The 27,974-nt window shown below is 40.7% G+C and overlaps 1 protein-coding gene across 1 annotated transcript in view; it reads left to right on the forward strand.

The window, feature by feature from the left end:
• Positions 1–27,974, forward strand: part of PTPRG (protein tyrosine phosphatase receptor type G) — a 375,335-nt gene that overhangs the window by 83,291 nt on the left and 264,070 nt on the right. The window contains exon 2 of the mRNA XM_065749431.1: positions 779–883. Within this exon, the coding sequence (XP_065605503.1) occupies positions 779–883 (105 nt within the window). The remainder of the gene's footprint in view (positions 1–778; positions 884–27,974) is intronic.

Consider the following 27,974-nt stretch of genomic DNA (forward strand, 5'->3'; position numbering starts at 1 on the left):
GAAAGAAAATCCCTGGTTTTCAGTGAAGGATGTGTTCTTTTATGTTTTGGTTGCTGAATTTAATTCCTTCTAGCTTATGAAGTTTTACAAGGATTCCTTCTTGGCTGGCCTCTCCCTTTCATGTCAGAAGGCACTGGTATAGGATGCTAGATATTTGTCTGACGCACACAGCGTTGCTCTGGCTGGAAGGCAGTGCTGCATGTCTGCTTTGCTTGGATGAATCCTGTGAGGTGATGCTCCTTAAGCCCTGCTCGTGTTCAGGCTGTTACCCCATGTGCTGTGGGCTCAGGTCTGCAGGCTGTATGTGGAGGAGGAGACTCATTCGCTCCTGAATGATGATGTTCTAAATGGTTTAGAGTAAAGCTGTGATAGCAAAGATAACGTGCTCTTGCATATATAGCCTTATAGGGATCTTGGTCATTTTTGTGTAGATTTACAGTTGTTAGTGTGGTAGCTGGTTTTCCTAATGGCCTTCTTGAGGCTTCAGGAAGATCAGTCACATCATGGCTTAAGTTCACTTGTCTATGTCAGAATATCCTAATGGATAGTACTGAAGTTAGACTGGCACATGTAAGATCAGAATAAAAGCGTTGGTGAGTTCTACTTTTTCCGACTCACCTTTGAGTGCTGGGCCTCCATGGGTGAGGAGCATGCCTGTTTATTTTCTTTAAGCGGTGCCAACTTTGTAGTCTCTCCTCAGTGAAGATTTAAGCTTTGCAGTTTAAACTTTAGGGAGTAAAGACTGCTTTCCTAATGATTCCTGCTTTTCTCTTCCCAGCTCTGACCGAAGGTTATGTTGGCTCTCTGCATGAAAACAGACATGGTAGTTCTGTGCAGATACGGAGGCGAAAGGCTTCGGGGGATCCTTACTGGGCATACTCGGGTGAGTTGAATTTTTCAGAGCAGTGAAACATGAAACATCTCCAAAACTAAAATTTCTTTGCTTTTTGTTACTGCTATGCTCAGAAATAGGATTTCTGGGCCTTAATTTATGGTGTATTTTCTTCTGCTGACCTCTTTCATACCTGTCACTTACCTGCAGGGTTTCCCCTTATAACTCTGCTCCTTCTGTATGTCCTGTTTTAAGTCTTTTAACACAGCCCTACAGTGGTACACTCCTGTTAACAGTTCTTTACTCTGTCTAAACAGTGTGTTCCTGGGTTTTCCATTTGCTTGCTCTTGTAGGGAAACTGTAAGGGTTAGAATGACCCATCCAGATGACAAAACACTAGAAATTTTACAATTACTTCTTTGCATGTGTGTGTTATTGCAGTAGAGTGTAGTAATGATGAGACCTGTCAGTGCTGTAATGCACCAGGGTGTGTGATGCTCAGAAGGTTGGATGTGGGAGGTATTTCATTATTTGTCCTGTTGCTCTTACAAGAGCTCTTGAAGTCTTAAGAAACTGCAAATTCTGTGCCTTTATGCAGACCATAATATTTCATTGAATTTAGTGGATGATTATAGGTAAAGTTACAGGTTTTTTCTATTAATGCACTAAATATCAAATGTTGCATTTTATTTATCAGATCCCAAATATGAGCTGCTTTGTTTGTGAATGAGGTCATACAAGTAAAATGTAGCTGTGCACATTAGTAATGTAGGACTAAGTTTGCTTTTTGTTTAAAACTTTGAGGTTATTATCAAATGGACAAATGTTCTAAGAGTCAACTCCATGTTTCAGCTTAAAGCAGTTCATTTAGATTTAAAGACCCCAAATTCTTGTACGGTGGAAAATGAATAGGGGAAAGATTTTTGTGTTGAAGTGAATGGCCTGTTCTTATTTGTTGTCTTGCAATAAAATATAAGTGCTACTTGGCAGGTTTATTTTGTTTCTATTACGGAAAATTGTATTTGGAATCTTCATTGCTGATCAAAATGTTTGAAAAAGATAAAACTAGTGGAATTAATCAGTTGTCATATGTCAAAACTATTTGAGCTACTAGACTTTTTTTAATCAGCATTTTGCCTTGAAAACAAACAAACTAGAAAAATACTCATGAAGAAATTAATCTACCAAAACAAAAAAGAGCCCTACCCACCATAAGTCACAAAATCTCATTTATGCGTATTATAGTCTTCTTAATTCTGTTTTTGTAATGGTGTAGTTCTTCCTTTATGAGTAATATCATTTGTTCACCCCTCCAGAAGTGCTTTTACCACCCACTAATCCTTTTAGATTTGTGTCATAATAAAACGTATAGTCCTGATGTGTAATTATACCTTTCCTGTTGGATTTTGCATCCTTTTGTGTATTGATAAATCTCCTGCTTCTGTGAGAAAAATAGGCAACCTGTTTTCAGAGAACAGTTAGTGATTTCTTGGTCATAAATTGTATGCCATTCCACCTGGTTAGCACCATCTAATTAGAGCCTTTTTTGTCACTGTTGCTGACAAAAGGAGTAAACTAGGAGATGGAAAAGGTGGAGAATGATATATTTACCAGTACTTGTCAAGAAACCAGGTAACGATACAGTATTTTCTCAGTATGCTTAGTCAGGCTGCTGTTTGATCTGAGTAATTTAAAATGCCATTCCAGGGGGCAAGTAGTTTGGCACCAACTATCCCAGATGCAGGATGTGGGTTTATGTTGATGCCTTCATCATGCAAGTGTGAGAAAATAGTATAGGTACGGTGTGTACTGACTGTGTGGGTTCTGTCTAAGCTGCATCAGAATGTGGCCACGATGGAAGTGGCTGGAGGTCTGGTGGCCTCCTGAGCCCCTTTGCAGCCCATGCTGCAGGGGGGAGCAGCTGTGCCCACACTGAGCCTCACAGTGAGTGCTGGTGGGTCTGTGTGAGAGCAGGATGGCATGGGTGTATGCCAAAGGTGAACGTAGAGCTGAAGGCAACATTTGCAGGGTTGTATTTAGGAAGAGAATGACAAATAAAGAGCTGAGGAAGACATAGTTATTTCAGAAGGAATTCTGCTGGGAATAAATGGTGGGTGGCGGAGCCCAGATGTCAGGCAGATGTTTTTTTTCTAGGCAGGCATATTGAGGAGGATGCTCATGTTATCTATTTCTTTCTCTTACATCCCAATCCCCCAAAGTATTTCCCAGATCCCTGAGCAGGGCTTGGCTAAGCAGTATATGTATTAATATGTCTGTCCTGCAGGAAGGGTTTTGTATGTAACCAGGAAGTTTATATCAAATGAGCCTACAGAATGGGAAGTTTACTCTGCAGTAAGCAGGTAGCCTGTGTCAGTGATTTCCAAGTTCTTTTATAGATGTTAACTGGTAGGCCGTTCCCCTTTCCTGTCCTCAAATGTTTGGGCCAGCAATCTTCCAGTTAGTTGTACAACAGCTGCTGGCTCCAGCCCCAGCAGTTATGGGCAGAGAAGAAAGCTCTGCTGACCCATATGCTGCTGAATTTAAGTCTGTTGTGAGGGAATTTGCCAACTAGAGTAAATAAGACCAGGACAGTTTCTTCTTGCAGTTAGTAGACAACCACAGGCAGAACTCAGTGCTGACCAGTAGGCCTGCATCTCTACTGGGCCTGTGTTAGCCTGAACTGTGGCGTTGTATTGATTTCAGTTGAGCTCTGCTGATTTATAGTCACTGAGGCCTCTTTACGTTTACAGCTACGCCTGCCTGCTTTGCAGAGCTTTCGTATTTTCAGGCTTAAATCACAGAATTGTAGGGGTTGGAAGGGACCTCAAGAGATCGAGTCCAACCCCCCTGCCAAAGCAGGTTCCCTACACCAGGTCACACGGGTAGGTGTGACCTGGTGTAGGGATATCTGGAGATATAGGAATATATCCAGAGAAGACGACTCCACAGCCCCCCTGGGCAGCCTGTACCCGATTCACGCGCGTAACTTCGAAGCAAACTTTTACTCACTGATACTACAACATGGATTGCAGGCAATAGACTATGAAGCAAAACTACCACCAAACAGTTATCACCCCTTAAAATTAAAACATATGCCAAGATTAGCTAGCAGTGCTGCACGACGCTGCATGTGATGACAGAGATGCCTTTAATTTTGTCTGCAGGATGGCAATGAATTTGAACATTTTCTGCCATTACACTTCACTGTCCAGACGGGAAAGTCAGGATATGTATATAACCTGTATTATATACACACCTTTGTTGTCATTGTAACAGTGAAATCTTAATAAGTAACTAGTAATTGAGTATCAAAGGGTGGAATTTTGTGTTTTGCAACTCTTTTTTTCCTTCTTTTAAAATAAGATAGGATGAATAGAAGTAAAGCGTTGAGTGACAAAATAGGATAACCCTGCAGTTATATTGCATCTGAGGTCAAAATAATAATATAGCTATTCCCCACAGCCTCCTCCTTGAAACAGCTGTGCAGTTTAACAGGAAACTTCAGCTCCTGGGGAAAAAAAGACAGTGGTTGAATATGCAACTGAGGTATTTTCTTTAGCTAGACAGATGAAATGAGCTGAGAAACAAGAGAACTACATTAATGATGCACTCATACTATCTACGTACAAGGCTCCCAAACCTCTATTACATTTATGTATATCGTAGTCCAATTCTCTCTTCACTTCTACATGTCTCTGCATGTACATTAAGCAATACAGAAATGCAGGTCAGAAAAAGACTGCTCCTCAGCAGCTGGGACACTGAGAGTAAGGAGTGCAGGATGCACTGGGAACCCTTTATTTCTTGCTGCATGTATATATAAACTGAGATTCACATCAAAAGAAGTATAAAGCTGGATGAGAGTTTTCTATTCTAAGTCTTGGTTTCTTAGCTGAGACAAAGCAGACATTGCTGACACTTCAATCCAGGAACCTTTTCAGTGTGCTAGGAAACAAGAGCAGCAGTGTTCAAAGCAATCAAGCCATTCAATTAGTTATATTCTTTCTGGTTTTCTCTGAATCAGTGTTTCCTAAGCTTCAGTTTTCAGGTAGTGGTTCTAAGCTAAGGGATATTATTTCAGAAGTCTTAACTTTTTGTTAACACTATCAATAAGAAGGCAGCTAATTTTGCCTGGTGGTCTCTAGAAAACTGAATGTTAAAAATGACTTGCAGCTTCAAGAAGCCAAAAATCTGTGGAATATTTTCCTCTCAACTCTAATACTTCTTTATTACAGAACATTTAGAGAACATTAAATCTTGAGGTGGGACTGGAGAGGTCTGGAAACAGGCAGCTGGATGTGCTTTTCCTGCCTGGGGGTGGGAAAGGGCACAGCCACATTTTGGAGAGCTGTCAAGTCCTTATCTTCCAAAGGATGTATCTGTCCTGTGCATCTCCTCTGTACAATGTCAAGAACACTGCTGCTGCTCCATGCTCTTGTGGGGGGAAATGGCTCAGGAGCAGCTTTGAAACTCTGGAGATGGGGAGTTTTCTTGGTTCCATGAGGGTATGTATGGGATTGCCATGTGTTGCTTGTGATGTTGCTTTTCTCAGGCACAGGAGCTGAAAGAATATGAACTTCAGCCTCTGATAAGGAGACACTCCACAGGTCTAGCATTTTTATATGAAACCTACCTGCCTGAATATCCCTGCATTTACCCTGTGTACTCCTGTGCCCTGTGCTTGGACTGCATGTGTCCTGCAGCAAGCCTTGGAGGCTGTACCACAGATCTCTTCCTTCCCTGTCCAATTGTGAAGGATAGGATTCAGAAACCTTATGAAATAAGCCCTTTGTTTACAGACACAATTCTGACTGTAACGTTTAGTCCAACTGAAGAATAAAACTCATAAAAATAAAGAGCAGATAATTAAATGAAGGCTCATTTTAAATGAGTTTTGTAAAAAAGACAGGAGGAAACACAATTGGCCTTTCAGAAGAAACTTCATTAAGTCTGCACTAGGAGCTCTTTAAACCAAATTCAGAAGTGAGCAACTGCTGACAATAGAGCACAGTAACTTGTCTCAGGAGGAGCTGCAAGAGTGAATGGACACTGAGGTCTCCTAGATTTTAGGAGTTTTCAGGCAATCTAACTACATTTCTAGGCAGACTTCAATGCACACGTGTATTTGTGTGTATATTGGCAAGGCACTTATTCCACAAGCGTGTCTTACACCTTGCCAGAGACCTTCCGAAGTTCCAACTCTCATTTTCAGTGTAATGAGAATGTGAAATGGGCACAGTGCAGACGAAGCGAGAAGTAGGTGTGGATCGTAGATGTGCCTCCAAGCAGTCCTCAGGACTTCTTTTCGCTGTTATTTTTTCCATCAGACTAACCACTGTGTGAAGTACAAGTTTGAAATGATTTTTAGCATGGCCTTTTATTCCCACAAAATTTAGCATCTTTCTAATATTCCTAACAGCGACAGATAGCAATACAGGTGCCTTCTTGTCAGTAAAGAAACATTTTTGTAGCTATAAAGTATTTCTTAAATATGGAAAGAAATCCTACAGAAACATGTAGCTGGAATTACTGCATCCAGGGCTTTCTGACTGGCCCTCCCCTGTGCATTGTGTGCTGTTTTACAGAGCATAATATTCCAGACATTTGAAGATTACTCTCAGCTGTCAAGTGTTACATCTATCAGTGCTGAAAACACTTTGTTGGTGACCTGATCAGACCCTATTTTGCTGTGCAGTAGCCCCCAAAAATGGTTAGTGAGAGGGTCAGGACTTCAGGATGATATTCCGTTACGAGATGCTGAGTCAGATGCTTGTATCTTAAGTTAGTGGCTCTAAAGGACCTACCTATAGCCACTCTAAAAATGTACATACATTCATAAATGTCTTTTTTTTTCTGAGAAACTGTTATGCAACATTAATGTAACAGTTGCTGCAGTGAGATTATATAAAGCTAGAAGTAGCTGTGGGGAAACAGCACTCTTTCCTCTGTTACTCTAATCAGGAGGCTCCTCTTGAAGTTGTTAGATGTGAGTGAAGATGTATTAATGTGTATGGTTGCAGAGTGTGGAACTGGGGTGCTGTATGAGGGCGGGATGCTGCAGGTGATAGTGCTTTTGTCACTGGAGTTTCATGGATGTAACCAGTGTTTGCAGCACAGGGCTGAGCCACCTTGCTCTCTTGGTGTCTGTTCTGCTGCTTAGCCCGGGTCTTGCAAGCTGACTCATTTGAGTAACTCCCTTCTAAGTAATCAAAACCATTTGGACTTTTTAGAGAACAAAAAAGGATGCTGGCCCAGGATGTGAATGTGTTCTTTTTGCTTGTTTATTTAACTATGGCTTTGCAAAGACATAATTTTTATAGAAAGTGTGTAGTTCTTTTTAATCTTAAGGTGTTTTCAAGGCATCTTTTTTCTCTTTGTACTTTTGATGGCTCTCATTTTCTATGTGAAATTATTCATGCTACTTACAATGCTTCTGTCTTTTATGCTTTATATTACTGATGTTTTTCCATCTGTAATGTTGGATCTCTTTTTCTTCAAGACACTATGTAACTACCATAAACATTAGAAAAAAGTAATAGAAGAAAAAGAGGCTTCATAGGGTAGGGATGATCTTGTGAGAGGGGAAAAAGTGTCCATTAAGAATAGGATTTGTGGCCACGATGTCATGCTGGTGTCCACTATCCGTGTGTGAATGCTTTATCTAACAACACTTAGGCAGTTATTGCTGTCCTTTAAGATGCTATTATTTAAAGTATAACCAGTGGTGAATGTAAGAACTAAGTGGTGCTAGCAAAAGCACTTGCTGGCATTAAAACAGGAAAGATCAGTAAAAGTTATTTCCTGAAATAATAGCAAATGGTGATGAAATGTAACTTGGTGACGTCTTTTGTAAATGTGTGAATTTCTCTCTTTGCTTAGATTGTTCTCATTAAATAAGCTGCTAATGTGAATTGGACAGGAAATAATCAGCAGAAAGTAAGGAAAGCATTGAGACTTTATTGAACTAAGAGGTAACTAATGGCCTGTTCACTGTGGTCAGTATTTCACTCTTTCTGTCTCTTGGGATAATAAATCTTGGTATTGAGCAACACTCTGGCATACTGCATACACAGTTATCACCCCCCTGTAAGGGTGCTCACCTCCATTAAAAGCAGCTTGGTCAGTTTCTGACTCTTCCTTTGCTCTTTAAAGCTGACTTCATATGGGGGAACTAAGCCAACAGAGCCGGAAAAATATTCCCATTAATATCTGATCAGTAAACCGAGCTATGAGTATTTTACCTGCATTCATCATAGATGAACAGTAGCCTTCACTGAACCCTGCAGGAACTGGCTGTGGTGCATTCATTTGTACGTACAGTCTTATTAGAGTAACCAACAGGTGTTCCAGAAAGCAATGCTATAGTTTGTGAGACAAATGTGGGAAACCATAGCTTGAGGATTTACTGTTACCATCTAAGCATGAGTCTTGATTTTTTTTTTAGGTGTACAGCTAAGTCAAGTGGTTTGCTGCAGTGTGGTTTATCCAATAAACAGGAAGTGCCATCTGTATGTTTTGCTTTTTTGTATTCTGATGGCACTTGGTCACAGGTCTTCACAGCCCTGAGCTGGCACTGCACAAATGTGCTCCAGAGGTAGAGATGTTTGGGGTATCTGTATCAAGCACGCATTTACCAGGAGGATATCAAGGAGAATGCTTTTGATTCTTTCTTTGTCTGCTTAGAGTTCTGAAGTAACAAATGTGAAACTCTTTATAGTTTTTTGTTATGAGCGTGAAGAAATAAATTTCCAAATTCTCATTCCTGAGAATAGGATTTATCTTCCTAACCTTAAGCTACTGTAATAAAGGAATTCACAATAACGTGACCGTGTTGAACATTTAACGTGGGCAGTTCTCTTCGGAGAACTTGCCTGCCATAAGCACTCTGTGGCATTGCTTCCACTAATCTGTCTTACTGGGAAACATAGCTCTCGTTGAGACTCCTGACATTTGTTGTTTATCTGCGGCCAAGTTTCTATGTAATGCACTAAGAAACCCTAAGATAGCAGTTCGGTTTCTACTTAGACACAGATACAACTTCTTTACTGAATACCAGCAACGCTGTTTTGTCTATTCTTGCTGCCTTCTCTTGCATGCAATGCTTACAGTTCATTCCAAGTACTGTCATCGTCAATCATGGTATCCAGTCTGTAATGAAATGGTTGACTGAATTTTTAAATGTTGGACGCTGTTATGGTGAAATTGCCTTTTTTCTTTCTTGGCAAAGTTCTTTCTGAAAGTTGATTGTTTTTCATGACTTAAATGCATTAAAGCAAATCCTTGATTTCTGAACACTTTTTTTTTCTTCAGTGTTTTCAGTAGGTAGACCATTGACAGCCAAACAGCTTTGAGAAACTTAATATGAGGGTGTAAAGAACCCTCAAACGTTCCCTCAAACTTCAATTCTTTCATGAAGTTTCTGCCTACTACAGCACAAAAGTATTAAATAACTGAAACAGATGCTAGATGATATCTTCAGGGTTTCAGATGCAGTTGTTTCAATAGAACATCGAAGTATTTTTACTCTGCACAGCTCTGGCAATCTACGATGAAATGATGAAGCTCAAAGAGCTGCTTTTGCTGAGGAGGGAGGACCCCTCAGTTCCTTAATGTACTGTTCTTTTTTGTTGCATTTTCTTTGAATGCAAACACTGGGATATTTGTAGAAAACCTCTGGAAAGACAACAACCACTGCACTGTTTCACAGTTCTGAAAATGTGCTGAAGCACAGCAAACACTTGTGTCAATTCAACCGATTTCTAGGCATTGAAATAGGAAAGAGTATAAAATATTTCAGCTCTTCTTTAGACAAAACCAAGTGCAAAGCTTATATTTTAAACCTACAGAAAAAAAGAAAAAGATGGAGTACTTGAGTAGCAGCTGTGATACAAGCTCAGCAAATGTGCTGGAGAATACACAGAAGGTTGGAGTTTGCTATATCGCCTTGACATTATCGAATGGTGGCAATACTACATTGAATTTCCAATCTTGCTTTAATAAGTATCTGAACATATATAGAAGAAGAAGAGTAGGGAGAAATATGCAAAGAGCAAGGATACTGCAATGAGAAACAAAGCAAGCAGGGAAACTGAATAAAACTCTAGTTGGGATGTTTTTTATTTTTATTTAAAAAAGAAAAAAAAGTTGTTGCAAACATTTTTTGGTGAAGGTCTAAGCATGAATGAAGGCATAAATCAGAATCATCTTAGTTGCAGTGGATGGTAAGTGGAGCCTCTCAAAAAGAGCAGAGCAAAGTCAGTACTGCAGTTCACGTTGGAACTGCTGTAGTTCATGTTAAATAGTTGTAGAATTATTTCTTCTCTTTTCTTGAGGTGATCTTTTGAGATGGCTGTTGTGTTATTCCATTGACTCTCCAGATGATCTTCCTTTTGGTATCTCAGCCCCATCTGTTCTCTTACCTTGAACACGTATCTGTCTAACACACCTAAGACTTGGTGTTTTTTGTTGTTTTTTCATGATAACCCTTGAAAAAGCAGTCCCTGCCCATGGAAGGCTGGCACCCAGCTACTTGTCAGCTCAGCCAGAATCGGGTAGAGATGACCTATTTCTTCTTGACTGAACACCACATCTCTGTTAAAGAAATGTAGAGTTGGAGAGTCTCATCTGTATAGGTTGTTGGTGTCCTTTCATACTGCAGTGTATTTAGCAGTGGATAGTTGTGATATTTGTAACGTCTTTGTGTTTAAGTGGTGGGAACTGAAGGACAGGACCATTTAACTCCTCATACACTCCATACTGCATAAAGCAGCATTGGAGATAAAGCAAAATCCCAGTACTTTGCACTGTTTCTTCCAGGAAGTATCCAACCCTATCAAATGCTAATAGATAAGATCTGGGTTGCCTGGGAGACTGCCTCTTCCTGGGGAGCCCATATCAGCAGTGTGGGTGATGTGAGCCTCCTCCTGTAGGTGAGCAGGGCCCACCTGGAGGCAATACAGCCACAGAGCATGACTCAGGCTCTTGGTGCCTTTGGGTTTTTCTGGTAGGATCCGGGCACTCTTGGGCTTGAGTAAGAAGATATTCTTCTCCTATTCAACGCACTGAACGTTTGGCTTTAAATTACCAAGTTTTTATTAAAAACTGCACATGCCCAGGGAGTAAGATGGGCACACTTTTTCACTATCAAATTAAATAAATATGAAATCCTGCAATGGAGTGCAGAGCTGTGCATATAAATTACATCTTTAAACGCACTTGAATGATTCTTCTGGAAGTGTTTTTAACTCTCTCTTCAGGATTTGTAAGGGTCATCTCGGTAGCCTTCCAAACCAAGGGAAGAGTATTGGCACTGTAATGATTTATTGAAGTGTCATGTAGCTTTGTGGTATAAAAGGAATGTCAACTCTTGCTGAGCAACAGAGTATACAGCTTCTGTTTCTATAGAGCTGGGAAGGCAAGAGGGCTTAATTCAATTGAACCCTGAATGAATGTGTCTTAGGAATGTCTCTCCACCCATATCTATCAACAATTGTCTGGCTGTGCGGTGAGATAGGCTGTGGATTGGTGGTGCTTCCAGGTCAGTTAGTGAGGTGATTGATTTCACTCGTGAAGAATTAGGGGGCCTATGTTCCTGTTGCAGAGGTGAAGATGTCAATTTCAGCTGACATAGAAAGGGGTGGTAGCCATTGCTGGCTCATGTAGTCTTGTGGTTGAATTCTCAGTAGGATGCGATACTTCTGAGGTATGTAGTTACTTTGAAATCCCTAGGTGGACTGAATTGAACAACAAGTGAGTATTTAGCCAAAGGAGTCTTTGCTGAGAATATTAGGACCTTTTTCTTTTTTCAAAACTCTTCTAAGCAGTACTGCTGAAGTAAAGCCTTCCTTCTCTGCTTTTATCCCTGAATGTCATCTTGATGCATGTTTGCTCCGTGCTGTATAGGATTGCAGCCTTGCAGGTACACATCTGTAGTAGTATAGCTACTGTAAGGTAGGATTGTGTTGTGATCATGGTCATAAAGACTGGTGCTGGGAGCTTTGTCTTGGGTCTCCTATCTGTGGCTGTGTGGAGTACTGGAGCTGGCTGAAATTTTCAGAAGCTGGCTGGTACTGCTTTTACCTTGTAGTAATTGCAGCATTCAGGACAGTATTTAAGTTGTCTAGCTGCTAGAGGAGCTGTTTCACCTGGGGTTCTTTATTCTTGACTCAGTTCTGAGACTTTCTCAACCGTTTTGGTGTGTAGATTTCCTTGAAAGCTAACGAAGGAAATGTCCCACAACTGAATGCCCGAAGATGGTCAGTACTGACACGTGGACTACGTCTTCTGTTTCCTTTTCTGTGTGACTTAGTGAAACAAATGCCTCCTGCCTCCTTCCCAACTCATCCGTAGCAAACGTACAGCTAGAACACAGGTGACAAATGTCACTTGAGTGCTACTGATCCCATGCACTTGTGCTGTGCTGGACTGTCCCATGGCTGTGTTTATGTCACCTGGCTCAGTCCTTGCATGGAGCTCCTGCGCCAGCAAACCAGTAGGTGGATGTACTCAGAATGAGGAGTTTAAGGTTAGGTGCTCTGCTTTATACTTGAGAAACATTCACATAGATGCAGAAATAAAACTTCCCCTGCGGTAATGATGGCAGCGAAGTCAGGGAGAGTTTAGATCATGTACAGTTTTATATCCTGCCTTTGCTCTGGAGATGTGGTGCTTGTCTTGGGCTGCTGCTGAAGCTTTCTGCCCCTTTGGGGTATGGAAAGCCATCTTACATGCCAGATGTTAATCTGCTGCTAACCAGAGGGGACATGAACTTTTCAGATAAGGCTCTAACTTGCAAGCTTCTGCAACGCTTCAGATGGTGTTTTTAACTTATATTTTAGTTGTTGGAGACTTGAGATTGAGACAGTTATCTGTGTGATACAGTATTGTCATGCATTGATCTCTGAGGAAGGGGATTTACTGTGTGAAGTTCAGCTAGCAGAGAATTTGATGCCACTTCTGAAAAGAATTGTTTGGTATATGTTATTCAGATGCTGTTTATATTGTGAAGAGCTCTTCAGATGCCCTTAGGACTTCGTTGCTCTCGGTGCAAACACAAAGAAGTCATTTCTGCCCTAACACTCACACAAGAAATGTACAGTCTTTGAGATGTTTTGGTGTTAAATGCATAAATGGCTGAAGAAGGGTGTAACAATGAGGATTATGAGCTGGTGAAGGTCATTCTTTTCCCTGTGTTGTTTTAGAGAAGTAAAAAATAAAAACAGTGTAGCTCCATGAGGGGCTAAATATTTCATACTCCAGTGAAGCTGATGCTGAAGAAGCTTGTGAGCTTCTTTTTATGACCTTTGTTAGTGTTCCATGCCACTGTGCTCTGTATTGGCTCTTAGAATCATAGAATATCCTGACTTGGAAGGGACCATAAGGATCACCAAGTCCAACTCCTCACACCTCTCCAATCTGGTAGTGATGTTCTAAGATCACCTGCTTCTCTTCAATTTGGTGAAAATTAACTAGCAGGATCAAAAGTGGTGAGTGAGGAAATGGCATAGATAGATGCACTTTGAAGGCTCGGATGCATAAGCCTGAGGAAACTGGGCTAATCCATTATGGACCTCTATTCAAAATTGCAGTTTCTCATGAGTAGCCTTTTCAGGGTTGTGCCAGTTAGGTCTGGGCTTCCATGAGGAGGTCCCTGCAGTTTCAACAAGTGGATGCTAAAATCTAACAGAAGTCTTGGTGGTTCAAAAGATCGAATATTAGTGACTCTTCTGTGGTGTTGTGCGAAATGAAATAAAGCTCTTCGGAGGGCTCTGTTGAAGCCTACGCAAGCTTTCCATTTGAGCCTGTGCCCCTGATAATTCATGCCAAGGAAGGTCATCTGTGCAGGAGCCATTGGAAGAGTGCACAGCTAGAGAACTATCTGCTTGTCTGTAACAGAGGACCTTAAATTAGGGAAGATGGTTGGATGTTACCTAGTGAAGGAATTCAGTGTTGCGTTCCATGGTGTTTACTGTACTCTGCAGGTCAGTTCATGCAGAAACATTTTCAGTATTTTTCCCAAAGTAGTATTGGAAGTATAATAAAAAGTAACTGCTGGGAAAGTAGTTTTGCTGAGTTATGCTAATTCTGAAAATGCATAATACTCTGTAGGCTTTTAAGAAGTGATACTGGGCATATTTAACATTCTTTGATGTTAATTTCCTGGCATGTGGACATCTCAACTTATTAAAATAAATAAGTACTTTCAAATTTAATGGAATGATGGAGGAAATGGCCTTTTTTTCACATTCTCGTCTGCTTCACTGGATAATTTAATGTTTTAAAATGTAAGTTCATATTAAAGTTTAAAATTCAAGTATTGGTTTTTGAAATTCTGTAATAAAAAGGTTTTGCTGTAGGAGAGATGTATGAATTAGTGCACATGATAACACAATTTAAAAAGTCTAGCTGATGATTTCCTCTGTACTAAATGCTAGCTGTAAATCCTCCCACTACAAGCCACAGTGTGGGCCTAGTGGTACATTGTCCTGGAAGCTGCTTCTTTCCTGGGACACTGCTGGAGAGCTTGGGTAAGATCACTGGGTGCCTGCAGTCCAGCACAAAAGAGGTCTCCTACATTGTTCAAGCTTTTCTCATCAAGTGTTGCATTTTACTGTCTCTTGAAGCTGTAATGTAATGTCTCTTGTACTGTAAGCTCCTTGGGGCGGAGAAGGTCATTTGTTTATGTTGGCTAGCAAAAGGATTTTTATGTTTTCCTTTATACTAGATTGTATGTTTTGCTTCCAAGGTCTCTGTATCTAGTTGGAAGGATTTCTTTATAGCCTTAGGTGTGACTGCATTATCAGTAGGTATAGGAAATGCACTTTGGTGCTCTCTCCTCTGTTGATGGAGAGTACTTATCCTCCAGGGAATTCTCAATGCTTAATTTAATTGACTAGAAATAAATATTTGAGACCTAAATATTTAATGGAAATCGTTGTGTTAGAGTTGGAGGGATGAGCTGCGGATGGAAGCTCGCTTTACGTCTTGCATCTCTTGGGAGCTGCTTACCTGCTGTGCTGTGGCCAAGGATAGCTTTATTTCATTTCAAGGCAGACTGGAAACTGAAGAACTTATTTTCAAGGAGAAAAATTGCAAGAGACCCAAATGAAAAACCTACTCATCTGAGGAAGAGGTGACAAAGTTCACTGTGATTATATTGATTTTATATTACTGTGTAGTGCTGGGACTAGCCTGTGTCTGTTCCTGCTCCTGAGAAGAAAAGGAGGTGCAGATACTCCTCTCCATTCTGTTTCTCAGTATTTTGTTACCAATAGGATAACTCCTAGCAGTCTCTTTCTGACATTCTGGCATCCCCACTGGACCAGGAAAGGGCTAAGAGGCATAGTGGGACAGCAGTGTGCTTTTCCTCAGCAGCCCATCCCTGTGCTGGCTGTGCCCACTGCAAGATGCATGCAGCATCCAGCAGCTGCCTCTGCTCTGAGCCCACAGCCCCACCACAGATGGCATCCACAGGGAACAGAGTGTGTCTGAGTTTGTTGTGGTTTTTGTAAAAAGTACTGTGGTAGTCCATACTACAAATTATAATGAAGCTAGAATTAATAGCAATTAACAGCACCGATATTAATCTACCAGAAGTTTTGCAGAAAAGTCATTACTGCTTAACTTCATGCTGTTCGTTTTCATTTCACTCTCAATGAGAAAATTATTCAGTCAATAAGAGTTAATGTTTTATTTCAGACTGGTCTTGTCTATTTTAGTATCAAGTGTGCCTTTTGGGAATGAGAACTAAGAGCAAATAAAGTTAATTGTGATAGAAATTTGATACATTACAGCAACTTACAGTTGTTGTATGACTGAAAGAGCACAGAAAAAATGCCTGTAACCTGCACTAAATCCGGGAAAGCTTGATGGGAGATGTTGATTCCTTGTTTGGTGTGATGGAGAGAATGCCTGAGGCACCCGGGTAGGGAAGATGCCTATTTCTGTGTCTTCCTCATGGTTCTTTTTCTCAGCCATCTGACATAGTGTGCATGCCTGGGTCTATGCCAAGCACAGAGATGCAGCATCCAAGGGAGACTTTATTACTTCAGTCCTAGATGATTAATTTTCTACCAAATTGTAGGGGCCTGATTAGTCTGGAACACAGTAATGCTGTTTTAAAGATCTCTAGTGCATCCATTACTTCTGTTTCCAGTGTGCTTCTTCACGAGGAAAACATTTGTTTCATACCATCACATCTTTGGGTACGGTCTGGGCCAGAAAAATCCCACTGAGCTCAGTTTGGCTTGTGTATCTGTTATGTTCAACTTTGACTTCATTGAAGTAGTTTTTAAGAAATCCCTACTTTGTAGCACTTCTGTGATGCAATGGTTTCCCCCTCCCCCCAGCATGTGGAACGTGGAAAAGGCTCAGGCACTTATGTGTCCTGAGCCATCTGGAAGACTGAGAACTGAAATTGAGGTTTGTAGAAATGCATCATCCCTTTCAAATGCTTCTGTAAGTGGTAGCACACCCATCTGATCCAGGCAGGGCAGCAGGTGCTTCGTGTCGTTTCTCATCAGCGAGGCCCCAGGTAGCTGGAGCAGGAGCTGCCATTCGTGTGCTGCAGTGTTTATTGAACCTGCAGGGCAGGTGGGGGGACGGTCCCTGCCTGTTAGCATTGGCACTGGGAGACTGGGAAGAGCTGAGGTGGCTCTGCAGGCAGGGCAGGGTTGTCTTTGCACTCAAAGCTCTTTGTTTTTTTAATAAAATACCGCAGTAGCTTTGGGCTATTTTTGTAGCTTTTTGTTTTTTAACTTTAAGCTCCAAAACACTTAATGTTCACTTCTACAGGAGAGTTTAGAATAATCTGTGTTTTGCAAATCATGGAATTTTAATACCTTTATCTAAAAACCATTTTTCAGGCTCTGCAGAATCCCTCTTCATTAAATCACTCCTGAGGTTTTTCATAGTTCAAGTCTTAAAAAAAATAAAAATAAAGCACTCTTTCTATTGTCCCTGGAAAAACCTTGTGCCTTTATCAGCATCCTCTGACATCTGTGGGGAAAGCAAATAAACCCCTGGTACTGGTGCCCATACACAGGCAGAGTCCCTGGGTATTTCTGCTGGATCTGTGACCTCTTGCAGTGAAGTGTTTGCATAAATAAACATGATAATATGCAGTTGGCTGGACTTAGGCATTCTGGGAAAGCAATGCCAGAGTGAAGCAGACAGCACTCATTCAGATGGTTGCTCTTCTGAAACAAAGCATGGGGAGGAAATAAAAACAGGTGTAGGAATCTGCTCTGCACACAGTAAGGGCCATCAAGTACTACCTGGTGGCCCCCTTCTAATGGTAGATTTCATACCTAATGGAGAGGCAGGTCAGAGTTCTGGAGGCCTCCTGGGGCTTGTTGATGTGCATCAGAAAGAGTGTGCTTAGCAGCATCACTCAGGTGATTGTTGTATCTCAGCACATGGTGCCTGTGGTTTCTGCTTTTCAGCTTAGGTCAGACTTCAGCTAGATGTGATTGACTTGGATCTCATTATCTGCTCTCTTCCACCTTCCATTTCTTTGCTTCAACTCATCTTTCCTCAAACACCCATAATAAGGCAGAGCTCTCCAGCCAGCTGCATGGCGCAGTCCCTCCTGCAAACACTTTCTTGAATAATTGTGCCCTTTCTCTCCAAGGCTGCTTTCACAAAAGGTTGTATTGCTGACTTTTCAGACAGTAGATCCCATTATCTTGATGCAAATACATTGTCTCACTAAATGAAGGGCAAATTATTTTAAATCAATGGAACTCTAAATGCCACCCTGTATGGTTTTCAAACCAAAGCAGTGGAAATATCTGACTGCATCCTGCCAGCCAGTGCCTCTGAGAGGGTTTTTCAGGCATACTGCTCCTGAAGTCTGACAGGGAAAGCTTACTTCTTAAAATCAGTTCCAAAAAATCAGGTTTGGCCTCCCTGGGATCCTATAATTTTTGCGGCCACCTGTCCTGACTGCTTCCTGTTGTGATTTAAAGCCATGTGGCCTGCCAGCATATGCTGATAGAGATTGTTTTACAGTGGACCGTGCTGCAGGGCTGCGTAGAGATGCACTGTAAGAGTATTTCTCTCCCTCTGCTGCATGCAGGTGGGCAGAAACCCAAACCCTGAGCTAGAAACCCTGCAGGGTTCATAAGAAACTGTTAGGCTTAAACAGCACGCAGGTTGAACTGTCAGAAACAGGACAGGTAAAGGAAGAACAGTGCCTGCAGGCAACTTCTGTAAGCAGAGCCTGATTGTGTATGGACCTCTCGGACACCCAGTCAAGGATTTTGATTTGTGAGATAATGCTTACCTTTAAAGTACTGAAGGGAAGATTCAGGAGAAAGTTACTTTTAGATTAATCGGTGTTGATAGAACTGACACAAGTATAACGTAACATTACCACGGATGGAAGTCACCAAATAAGTAGCTGGTGAAAGCATGCTGGTTTAGTTCTGTGCTCTCCTCATCTTGTTTCTTGTACGGATGATTCATAAACAAAAGTGTATGAACGTGAAATGAGGTATCGTCTTTAATGCTCTGAGGGGGAAAAAGAAGTAAATTTTAATGAATTTCTAACTTCCTCCTTTGATAATCACTCTTTCCTAGCAGTTTGTTGTTTTGGTTTAGGTAAGCTTCTGAGAAAATACTAGAAGAAAGATATTAATGGAGTGTAGTATTGTCAAAGTAACAGTGTTTGGTTCCTTGCTGAAATCACTGCCCAGCAGCCATTTTATAAATTTTGGTTCTTATTTGATAGCATGTACCCCTGCTTTTATTTCTCAGATTTTCTTTTTTGGTAGAGTATGGGGATCTGTGATGATTTAAGTTCAACAGTCTTGATCATGTTTTTATCTGCTAAGAACAGAGGACATCCAGACATTTGAGGTACCAGCAGCAAGAGAGGGAAATGAAGCAGCAAAGGGCATTTTGCAACCAGTAAATGAAATGCTGTAGGGCTCAAGGCACAAGATAATGAGCCACTGCAACAAAATTGGTGTGAAAGTAAAGCAGAGCAGCATCTTTTTAGTGAATTGGGTTTCTTTCATCAGTGAATCATTAACGTCCCTACTTCACGTAGCAGTTGGGAAGAAAGTGTCCTGGGAGAAGATCCATCAAAGGCGTGTATTGCACGCTGTCTTACCACTGCATCTGCTCTGCAGACCCAGATAGGAGAGGACAGATGAGACTTTTTTTTTTTTTTTTTTGCTTTATCTGAAAGAGTCAGAAGAGAAAACAAGAGACTGTTGACGTGGTGGCCAGTGACTAATCATCATCTGTCACTTGCACAGGTGCGGAGCAGGATTAGCATTCCCAGTGCTCCCCCTGCCACTTCTGCCCTCAATCTCAATTTTTTTTTCAAACCCCGTTTGAGATGAAAATGCAATAGTCTGTCTGGCATGAATGAACACTGATATAGATCTGTCTAAGCTCCTTTCTCACTTGAAACTCGGTGATAGTTAAGACAGGATTATAAAGAAGCAAGGAAATTCAGCTCAGATGTCATGAAATCAAAGCAGTTCAATAAAACTAAGGTATTCCCAAACCTTTGTGCCAATTAACCACTGGGCTGTGACAGCAGAGTTTCTTTACCTCATAAAAATTCTATCTTGTGCTTATTCGGGTGGGTAGATTTCAGTAGGGGAAATCTATAAGACTTCCTTTTGATTAACTTTCCCTGGGCGTTACGTAAGATCAAACAATGCTTGACAGTTGGATTTTTATCACTTCAAAGAAAAAAAATATTTAGCATGATATAGAGATTAGGTGCCCAAGCTGATGCTGTTGTCTGTGCTGAGGACACCTTTTTATTCCTCAGCCAAACATGTGCTGCAGAAGTGGGTGTCTTGCTACAGAACAGAAGCATTTAAATTTGAAATCTACAGGCTTTGGTTCAGATGTTATTCACATGGAATGAATGAAACCTTGCAGCCACTTGAGAGGTCATAAAATTTAATTCACATCAATAATTGCATAAAAATCAGACTATATCTATGCCTTTACTAACTAGCATCAGGGCACTGGCATCCAAACGTCCATGAAATCAGTGAGAATGCTATTGTAGTTCTCTTCAAGCTTTTGTTTAAAAGTTATTGGTTCATCCCAAGTGATGTCACGACTGATGCAGTAAATGTTTTTCAGTTTAAAGTTCAGTTAAATTCTACGTGGCATGTTTATTTATTTATTCGTTCCTTCTATGGAGAGAAATGATTGGCTGCTTTTAAAAATGCAGCTGTGTTAAAAGTTATATATATAATAAACAACTGATATTTTCTGTCTCACTGGAAAAGCACTGATGCTATGCTATACTGAGTTCACACCGTGCACAACTGAGATTTCTTCAGCCAGCTCCGTGGTGAAATTAAGCAACTGTTCAGCGGTGCTTTGGAACAGCACAAAACGGATCAGCCTGCAGGATGAGAGTTAAAATGCTTTAAAAGTTTTACAGTGGACTGAATGTCATTTCTGGAATAGAAATTAAGTTCTTGGGTCTAATAGCCTGCTACAAAATTCGCCGTAACATCAGTGGCCACAAATAGTCATGACCTCAGTTATATTTGGAGAGCTTTTAAAGGTCTCCTACTGACCTTAAAAAGCCAATTTTTAATATTTTAGGTAAGTGTATAACTGTGGACATGGAAGAAACATGGAAGGATCTATACTGGAGCACTGATCAGGTGCCATAGTTCAAGGTTACCTCTCCAGCTGTGGTCAGTAGTTAGTGCTTGTAAATTCTTTATCAGACAAGAACAACGCTACCTGAATACGGGTTTCACATCTCTGCAGGCTGCTGCTGGGTTCAGCATTACAGCTGCCAGCGGAGTCAGAGTTTGCAGGGAGAAGGAGCTGTTGCCATGGGAATTTTGAAAGCCGGCGTTGTTTCCCCTTTGCTAGCAATTGTGCAGAAACGTGACTCGCTGGAGCAAGTTCTGCCTGAACTCAGTCATACTGTGATGCCGAGCGGGTGCTCAGAGTGGAATAGCTGAACAGAGGGCCAGGAATGGGGAGGCTTGCTTTCCCCTGTCCAGATCACTGGTGGATCTTGCAAGTAGTTTGCTGATACGGAAACCTGCAGTTCCTGGGGTTGCTGGGCCATCTCGCTCATTTCTCGTGGTCATGCTTCTCCAGCAGTCTTCAGAAGAGACTTTGGAAGGAGTTTTCTATTCCTGTAGGAAACAGTTGTGAAAATGAAAAGCTCTTTTCTAAAGGTCAGCCTGAGCAGCCTGAGCCTGCTGAATTGACATTTCTGTCTTCCAGATTTTCCTTTGAGATGCTGCTTTGTGTGATGAAGGAGCTTTATTTAGGTGACACACGGTCATTTTGTTTACTTTGTTTTGTGGACCCGTCTCTTTATTTTCCTGATTATAGTACCAGTACACTTGATACCTCTCTGGGCATTAATGTTGCAGCCAGATGTTCTGTGGTTCAAACACAGATCTGACATTTCTTGGCAGAATTTTCTTCTGTCTGACACTTCACACACTTTTTCCCGAGCCAGACATGAATGAATACTCTTGGAAAGTCTGCTAAGATTCTTCAGCCTGCTATTTTCTGTGCTGTCTAAGAATTTAATCCAATAACCATTTCTAGTGACTGTGTCAGGCTATTGGATCAGTCCCAAATCCTGCAAAAAAAAAAAAAAGAACAAAGCAAAAAAAGTTCAGATGTTTCTCAAAACATCCTTCCTTGGCAGCAAGAATATTACAGATCGGTTTGGGTCTGCTCTCCTAAAGCTGTTCCTTCCTCTGTGCTCCCACTTTTCACTTCTTTCCTATTTTAATCGCTGGTGCTGAATGTATGTTACATACAAATAACTCCTCAGTTGCTTTTACTTAAACCATGTGAACTTCTTGCAGATCTTTACAGGCCTGTGTCGCAAGGCTGTTAGCTGGTGGTGGGCTGCTGGCCATTTTCTGTGGCTGAGTAGAGGTTTGGGGCACATTGGTGAAGAAATCAGTGCTGATCTGAGAATCTTATTCACACACTTTTTACTTTACCTATTTACTTTCCCTCAAATGAAGGATGACTCGTCATTGAGGGCTGTTTTCCCTCAGTTATCACAACACAAAATAAAGCAGCTGTTTATACCAATTTCTTTGTAACTGTAAGGATCATTTGGTATGCAGGAGACCAAAGATTTCACGAGTACCACAAGAAATCATGTGAGTCTAATGATGCCATTTAACAGACTGTTTTTCTTGGCATAAATTAGGACCCCTTAGAAAATGGTTATAAAAATTGGAAAAAATGGTGTTATGTGAGGAAGATGCTAAAAAAGAGGAGTGGAGTGAGGGAAGCAGTTCTGTGGGTTTAGAGCCTGATAAATCTTCAGCTGAGCAAACAATTTATGTTGCTGTAGGTTGAGGTTCAAAAATCACTGTTGTTTTCTGACTTGAGATGAAGTTCCTGTGCTCATGGAAAGGCATTAAGCAGAAGTTTGTTGTTTTTTAGCCTAGATCTCTGTAATTCTGGGGCATTGACTTATGACTCTTGAGAGCAGACACTGCAGAGGAGACGGTCTCTGCATGAAAAGAGCTTTTCAGAATGCAGTTAGGAATTCATATTTCTAATACTGATATGCAAAATAAATGCTAAGCAGGTTGATTAAAATGGCCACCCACCTCAACCTGACAACTAGAGCTCTCTAAAACATGAGTGTCTACAAAGAAATCCCTCTCTTCAGTTCTTAGTTCCCTTTCTCTCCTTTTAATTACAAGAAGTCACTCTGACTTTTCCATTATATTTGGTCCTCATCTTCAGTGGACTGTCCAGGATTTCATAGTTTCTATTATTGAATGTGGCATCTTCCTTACAAGACAATCCTGAATGCCTTTGCCTTTATCCCTAACAGAGTTAGAATGACTGCTTGATTTGGTTTGTACAGAATCATCCTGGAATCCCATGGACTGACTTTCTTGCATCAATTAGCTCTGTGTTAACCAGGGGGTGCTATTACTTTTAGTACGTCTTTGGAACTTGTAAAAAGATAATTGTTTATCTAGATGCCAATAGGACTTTAGTGAAGACATGTTTAGAGCTCAAAGGTTTCAGCAGTAATCGATTTGATAAAATAATGGCTTCTGTCCCCAAGTGGACGTATTTCTGTCTTTTCAAGCACTGTTTGTTGAGTGGAGGGAAGCGTCATCAGGTCTAGAAGACTGCTGAAAGCAGCTGTGCCTTTTTCCCTGAAACGTGCATCTTTTGAGTCTGGAAGTGAGACAAAAGCAAAAAAATAATAATCTGTTTTAGTGTCAGTACTTTCCTTATTCTTGTCAGTGCATATTATGCCACACTTTCCTGTCCAATCTCTTGCATTTTTCATACGATTTCCTTTTTAATAGGCTTTCACTCTTGAAATTTTCAGTGGTTGAAGACACTGGCTCTTTTAGGCGCATTAGGCACATTTAAAAATCTTGGCAAAACCCTCTGTAAATGACACCTAAATATTCTTGCAGGCCTCCTGCATAGCTTTTTAGGGTTGTCTGTGCAGTGCCGTGGCAGCCTGCTGACACTAAACAGTTAGCTTTGGTGGCCTGCAAAGGTAGGATGGCTTGAGAAGCCAAAGGGATGCGTAGCTGCGGTTTAGTACTATATTGGTGCATCCCCCTGCATTAAGTGGTGATGCTGCTGCTCCTTTCCTCGTTAACTCTTATGCTGCTGGTGACTGAGTTGAGTGCTTCCCTGCTGCTTACTTGCAAGCAGTTGCTGTTGTTCTGGGCAAACATTTTAAATGCATGCATTGTAGTTTAGAAATATAAAATAGCCACTTACAGGTAAATGTTAGCAGAGCGTATGTTTCTGTAAGAAATAACTTATCTGATTTTTAGTTTGTCTAGGGTACAAATGAGCATGTGGAGTCATGGCATCTCCCAGGTTGGAAACTTACTGGGAAATCTGAGTGCTGCAAACTGGCAAAGAAGGCCTTCCTCAGCTCCTGATCCTCTCTGTTTACCAGTAACACGATTGGAAAATCTTACATGTAACTTTTTGTGTGCTCAGTTCTTCATCTCATTCTTTTTTTTTTTTTTTGTCTGAAAGCAGGACATACCCATATGTTAGAAATTTTCACTAAGGATCAGGGAATGGTAATGGTGCTCAGATTACAGTCTCTGGCAAAACAGCTGTGATTTCTGACCCACGTCCATTTGTCGTGTAGGAAGAGCAGGAATGTGTTGTACACTGTTGATGTGATCTCTGCTTGGCTAATAAGAATCAAACTGTGACCATGGGCTCCAGAATCCTTCCAGATTTTTAGCAGTGCAAGCATTTGTTAACAAGTTGTTCTCATACGTCTCAAACTTTGTTCTGATGTAAACATTGTCAGGAAAACTTACTTTTGTGCCATCCATTTCTGTGTTCTGATAGAGAACTGTTTAATAGTATGAAAATAAATGAGTTGACGATTGGGTGGTTGAAGGACAGAGCCATATAGTGACACTCAGCTAATGTAATGTTTATACCTTGTTTTATAGTAGAGCTGTATATCAATGTGTTGATGCTGTCTCCCATCATGTATAGGGTAGAGGTACATTTGTGCACTGACAGATACATAAGAGAGAAGGAAACAGGGTATTACGTAGAGGCAACGTATGGGAAAATTCATGATTGAGGCACCTGAAAGGATTGATAGACCATGTACCATTATTGTATTCTGACTAAAGCAAGCTCTGATGTTTAACCATTAACCCCTGTCAATACTTGCCTCAGTAGAATTGTCTGGACCATCCTCTGGCAGGTTCTGGTTCAGTGCACCAGATTAATGACTTTTTTTTTTTAATTCCTTTCAAAGCAGTGAATTAGGAAAGGGCAAAATACATCATTTGTTTCTAGTAGGCCTAGATCTCAATTCAAAAATGTCCTAAGTTCTGAAAATGTTTGCTACCTCTCCAGTATGGATGGACCAAGTGAAATGTAGCACGTGAGGTGTGGGATCTACTAGCAATAACACCAAATTCTAGCAAAATATGGGTCAGAATCCAACTATTCTTGTTCAGAGAAGCAAAACCTCGTGCATGAATGTTCTGCAAGGCAGAATTCTGTTTTGTGCTGGCAAGAATTTCTTGGACACTGACTCACTGTCTTTTATTTCACCTTGTTTACTCCTAGCATCCTCTATGAGGTCTCTGGACTGAATATGGGAAATTAAAAGTTTCCTGGCATTCAAAACCTTAAATATCCTTTATTAACCTGAAAGAAAATGTTTGGTATCTTCTCTGTGCATTGTTATCAGTGATATCAAAGATGGATGAAGATGATCTGCCCAGCTGTTTTTAAGAAAGGATGTCTTGCACTGAACAGATGTAAGTTAAGAATATAGGAGAGGTTGAGTTCATGATTCACAGTATTCAGTTCAGATCCCGTGATTTCTAGATAAGAAGAAGGAGAGACTGTGACTACATCTGCAAATATTTACATGGTGAAAAAATTACCAAAATGAGTATTCATGTACAAATGCCAGTGTGAAGTGCTTATCAAGCAGACTTAGCACCTGCATTACTGATTAAAAACTCAACTTGTATCTGGCTTTATGGACCTCTGTATGCATGTGTAATATCCTGCTTCAGAAGGAAGACTTCATCCTTTGTTTTATATCCCAAGCGGAGGCAAGAATTCTAGAAGTGAAATCTTGAGATGGGAGCTTAAGTGGTGTGAGAAGAGTCTTGCTTTGGTGGGATCAGGTGTTATTATTCTATTTTTGGAATACTTATAAATATTTATGGCAAAAGGTGTGAACCCATGTTGAGTGTTACTAAGGATGATTGTTAACTATTATTATTTTCTTAATTAAAAAAACACAGAAACAACAACCCTTGGGAATCTGGTAGTGAACCTGGGAGGTCCTGAGGCTCCCTTGTCTCAGTGTACCATTCCCATAGATAAGTTGGAAACCACATTAACGTCATCATTGCCGGGCTAAAAACATGGCATCTGCCTGCTATCTTGACAAAAAATAGTAGTCTGTAAGAGCTAATCCACTGCCTGGATAGGAAATGATTTATTTTTTGCTGGCTTTCAAAAGAACACCTTTTGCAGGAACATATGGCAGAGGATCTTTTGCAAAGGAAGTGGAGCACTTACATGCAAAATACGAGCTGAAAAAGAAAAAAGAAAATCTTCAGACTTGTTAGTCAAACCAGTTTTTTAATTCCTCTTCTCTTCCTGTTACCAGATTTTTCACCAGTCAAGAAAATTAATCAAAAGTAAGCTTCCTTAAGAGGATGTCTAAATAGATATTGATTTTTTTTTCCTTGCACTTTGTATTTTGCTCAGTTTTGTACTTTATAAGCCCTTTTAACTCATGAAGTATGGGAAAACTCTGTGGTATTTGACAGGTAGCTGGAATAATCATCAAATACCTGTCACTCGTAATTGTATGGCTGTGTGAAGGGGGGGAAGGTTTTTATGCTTTCATGCCGTTACTGGGTCTTGCATGGAATTACTTTATCTACATGAATATGTTGAAAAATTTATTTGAATGTCCTATATTTTGTGTACAGCTGGAGGAAGGTGGTGTTTTCTTTTCCAAAAAGATGCAGTCAGTTACCCTAAAAACAAAACTGAAATTGTAATAATCTCTGGAGGTTTATCTTCTGGATTTATACAAACAGATCTTTCTCTTTGTAGAAGCTATTTTCTTGTACAGCAAAGACTGAATTAAAATAAAATCAAAGATATTAGGTTTGTTAAAATGTCCCTTTGAGATTCTTAGTGACCTGTAGAGAAAGGAACAAAAGATTTGCCACAAGCTCACTGATTTGCCAGGTTACCTATGGCCCTGGTTATGACACACATGCTTTTGTGGCAAGGCACTGTGAAGTTACGTATGTCATTTTAGGATGTCTTAATGTTTTTATTGCCTTGAATGTAAGGTATTGGCATCTTTGTTTTCCTTGCTTTATCTTAAATGATGAACAGATGTATGCCCTGACTAATATATCCTATGATAAGATGGCCTGTGTAGTGGACAAGGGAAAGGCTGTGGATGTTGTTCACTGTCTCCCACAGAATTCTGTTAGGGAAACTGACTGCTTATGGCTTGGGTAGATGTACTGTTAGTTGGGTAAAAACTGGCTGGCTGGCTGGTGAGTTCAAGGAGTCCTCGTGAATCAAATCCACTTGGCAGCTGGTCACAAGAGGTATTCCCCAAGTTCCTGTCCCATCCGTGCAATTCTTAGTTCTGTGTAGTGGGGGCTGAGTGGTCCACTGCTGTAAATGGGCTGTCTGTAGCTGGTGGAGCACCTGTGAACTCTAGAGGATCGCATCACGTGTGAGACATTAAGAACACTCAGTATAGTCAATGTTTCTCCTCTACCAATGAAATAAATAAATAAAACCCCCCTAAAAATAAATTTGTGAATTCTTGCTGGCAGTTCCAATAGGGAGAATGTGTCAAAGCAGTAGGTAACACCTCAGTTTTCTAATGGATTTTAAAAGGAGCTTGCTTTTTTTTTTTTTTAAAGCAGGCTGAAAAGTCACTGCTGTAAATGCATTTGAGAGCCATGAGAGGTAATAGACAATTTTCTTTCACATAAAGCTTTAATGTTTTCTTTTTCCTAAAGTAAATAACACCTTGCTGGTCTGTATTTAAGTATGCCAATTTCTCCTTGGTAAGAAGGCTGCGAAGGTGTTAATTATAGTGAGCAAACTAGTTATTAATGGTATTTTTATTTTCTTGACATCTATTGGTGGCTAAAGGAGAGGAGAAAGGCATATTCCATTTGTAGTATAGATCCCTCTCTACCAGCAGAATAAGGATAGCAAGGGAGGATTTTTAAATTTTCTGTGTGGGTTAGAGGAGCTGGCATTCTTGCATGGATGGCTGGTTGATGGAAGTTCAGAAGAGTTGCCTTTACTGCCTTTCACTTAAGTGATCCATGAACTAAAGTGTCCCCAAGTAGAATATGACACAACAACCTGTGACTCGCTTATTAAAGGCTCATATTAAGGCCTGTCTGGGAACTCTCTAATGCCAGATCGTCGAGATCATGGACCGTAACAATGCCTTTAGAGTTCCAGTGATCCTTAATGGTAATGCCTCAATATCTGGCTCATGGGTAGAATATATGGCATCACTGTCCTGTGGAACTGTTAATGACTGTTCTTAGAGACCTCTTAAGATGAAGATTATTGGTACAATGGGCATAAAGTGGTTACCATTCCTTGGTCCAGT

This window comes from Cyrtonyx montezumae, unplaced genomic scaffold (assembly GCF_038088225.1).
Source record: "Cyrtonyx montezumae isolate F1298 unplaced genomic scaffold, pur_monq_1.0 scaffold_6, whole genome shotgun sequence".
Lineage (NCBI taxonomy): Eukaryota > Metazoa > Chordata > Aves > Galliformes > Odontophoridae > Cyrtonyx > Cyrtonyx montezumae.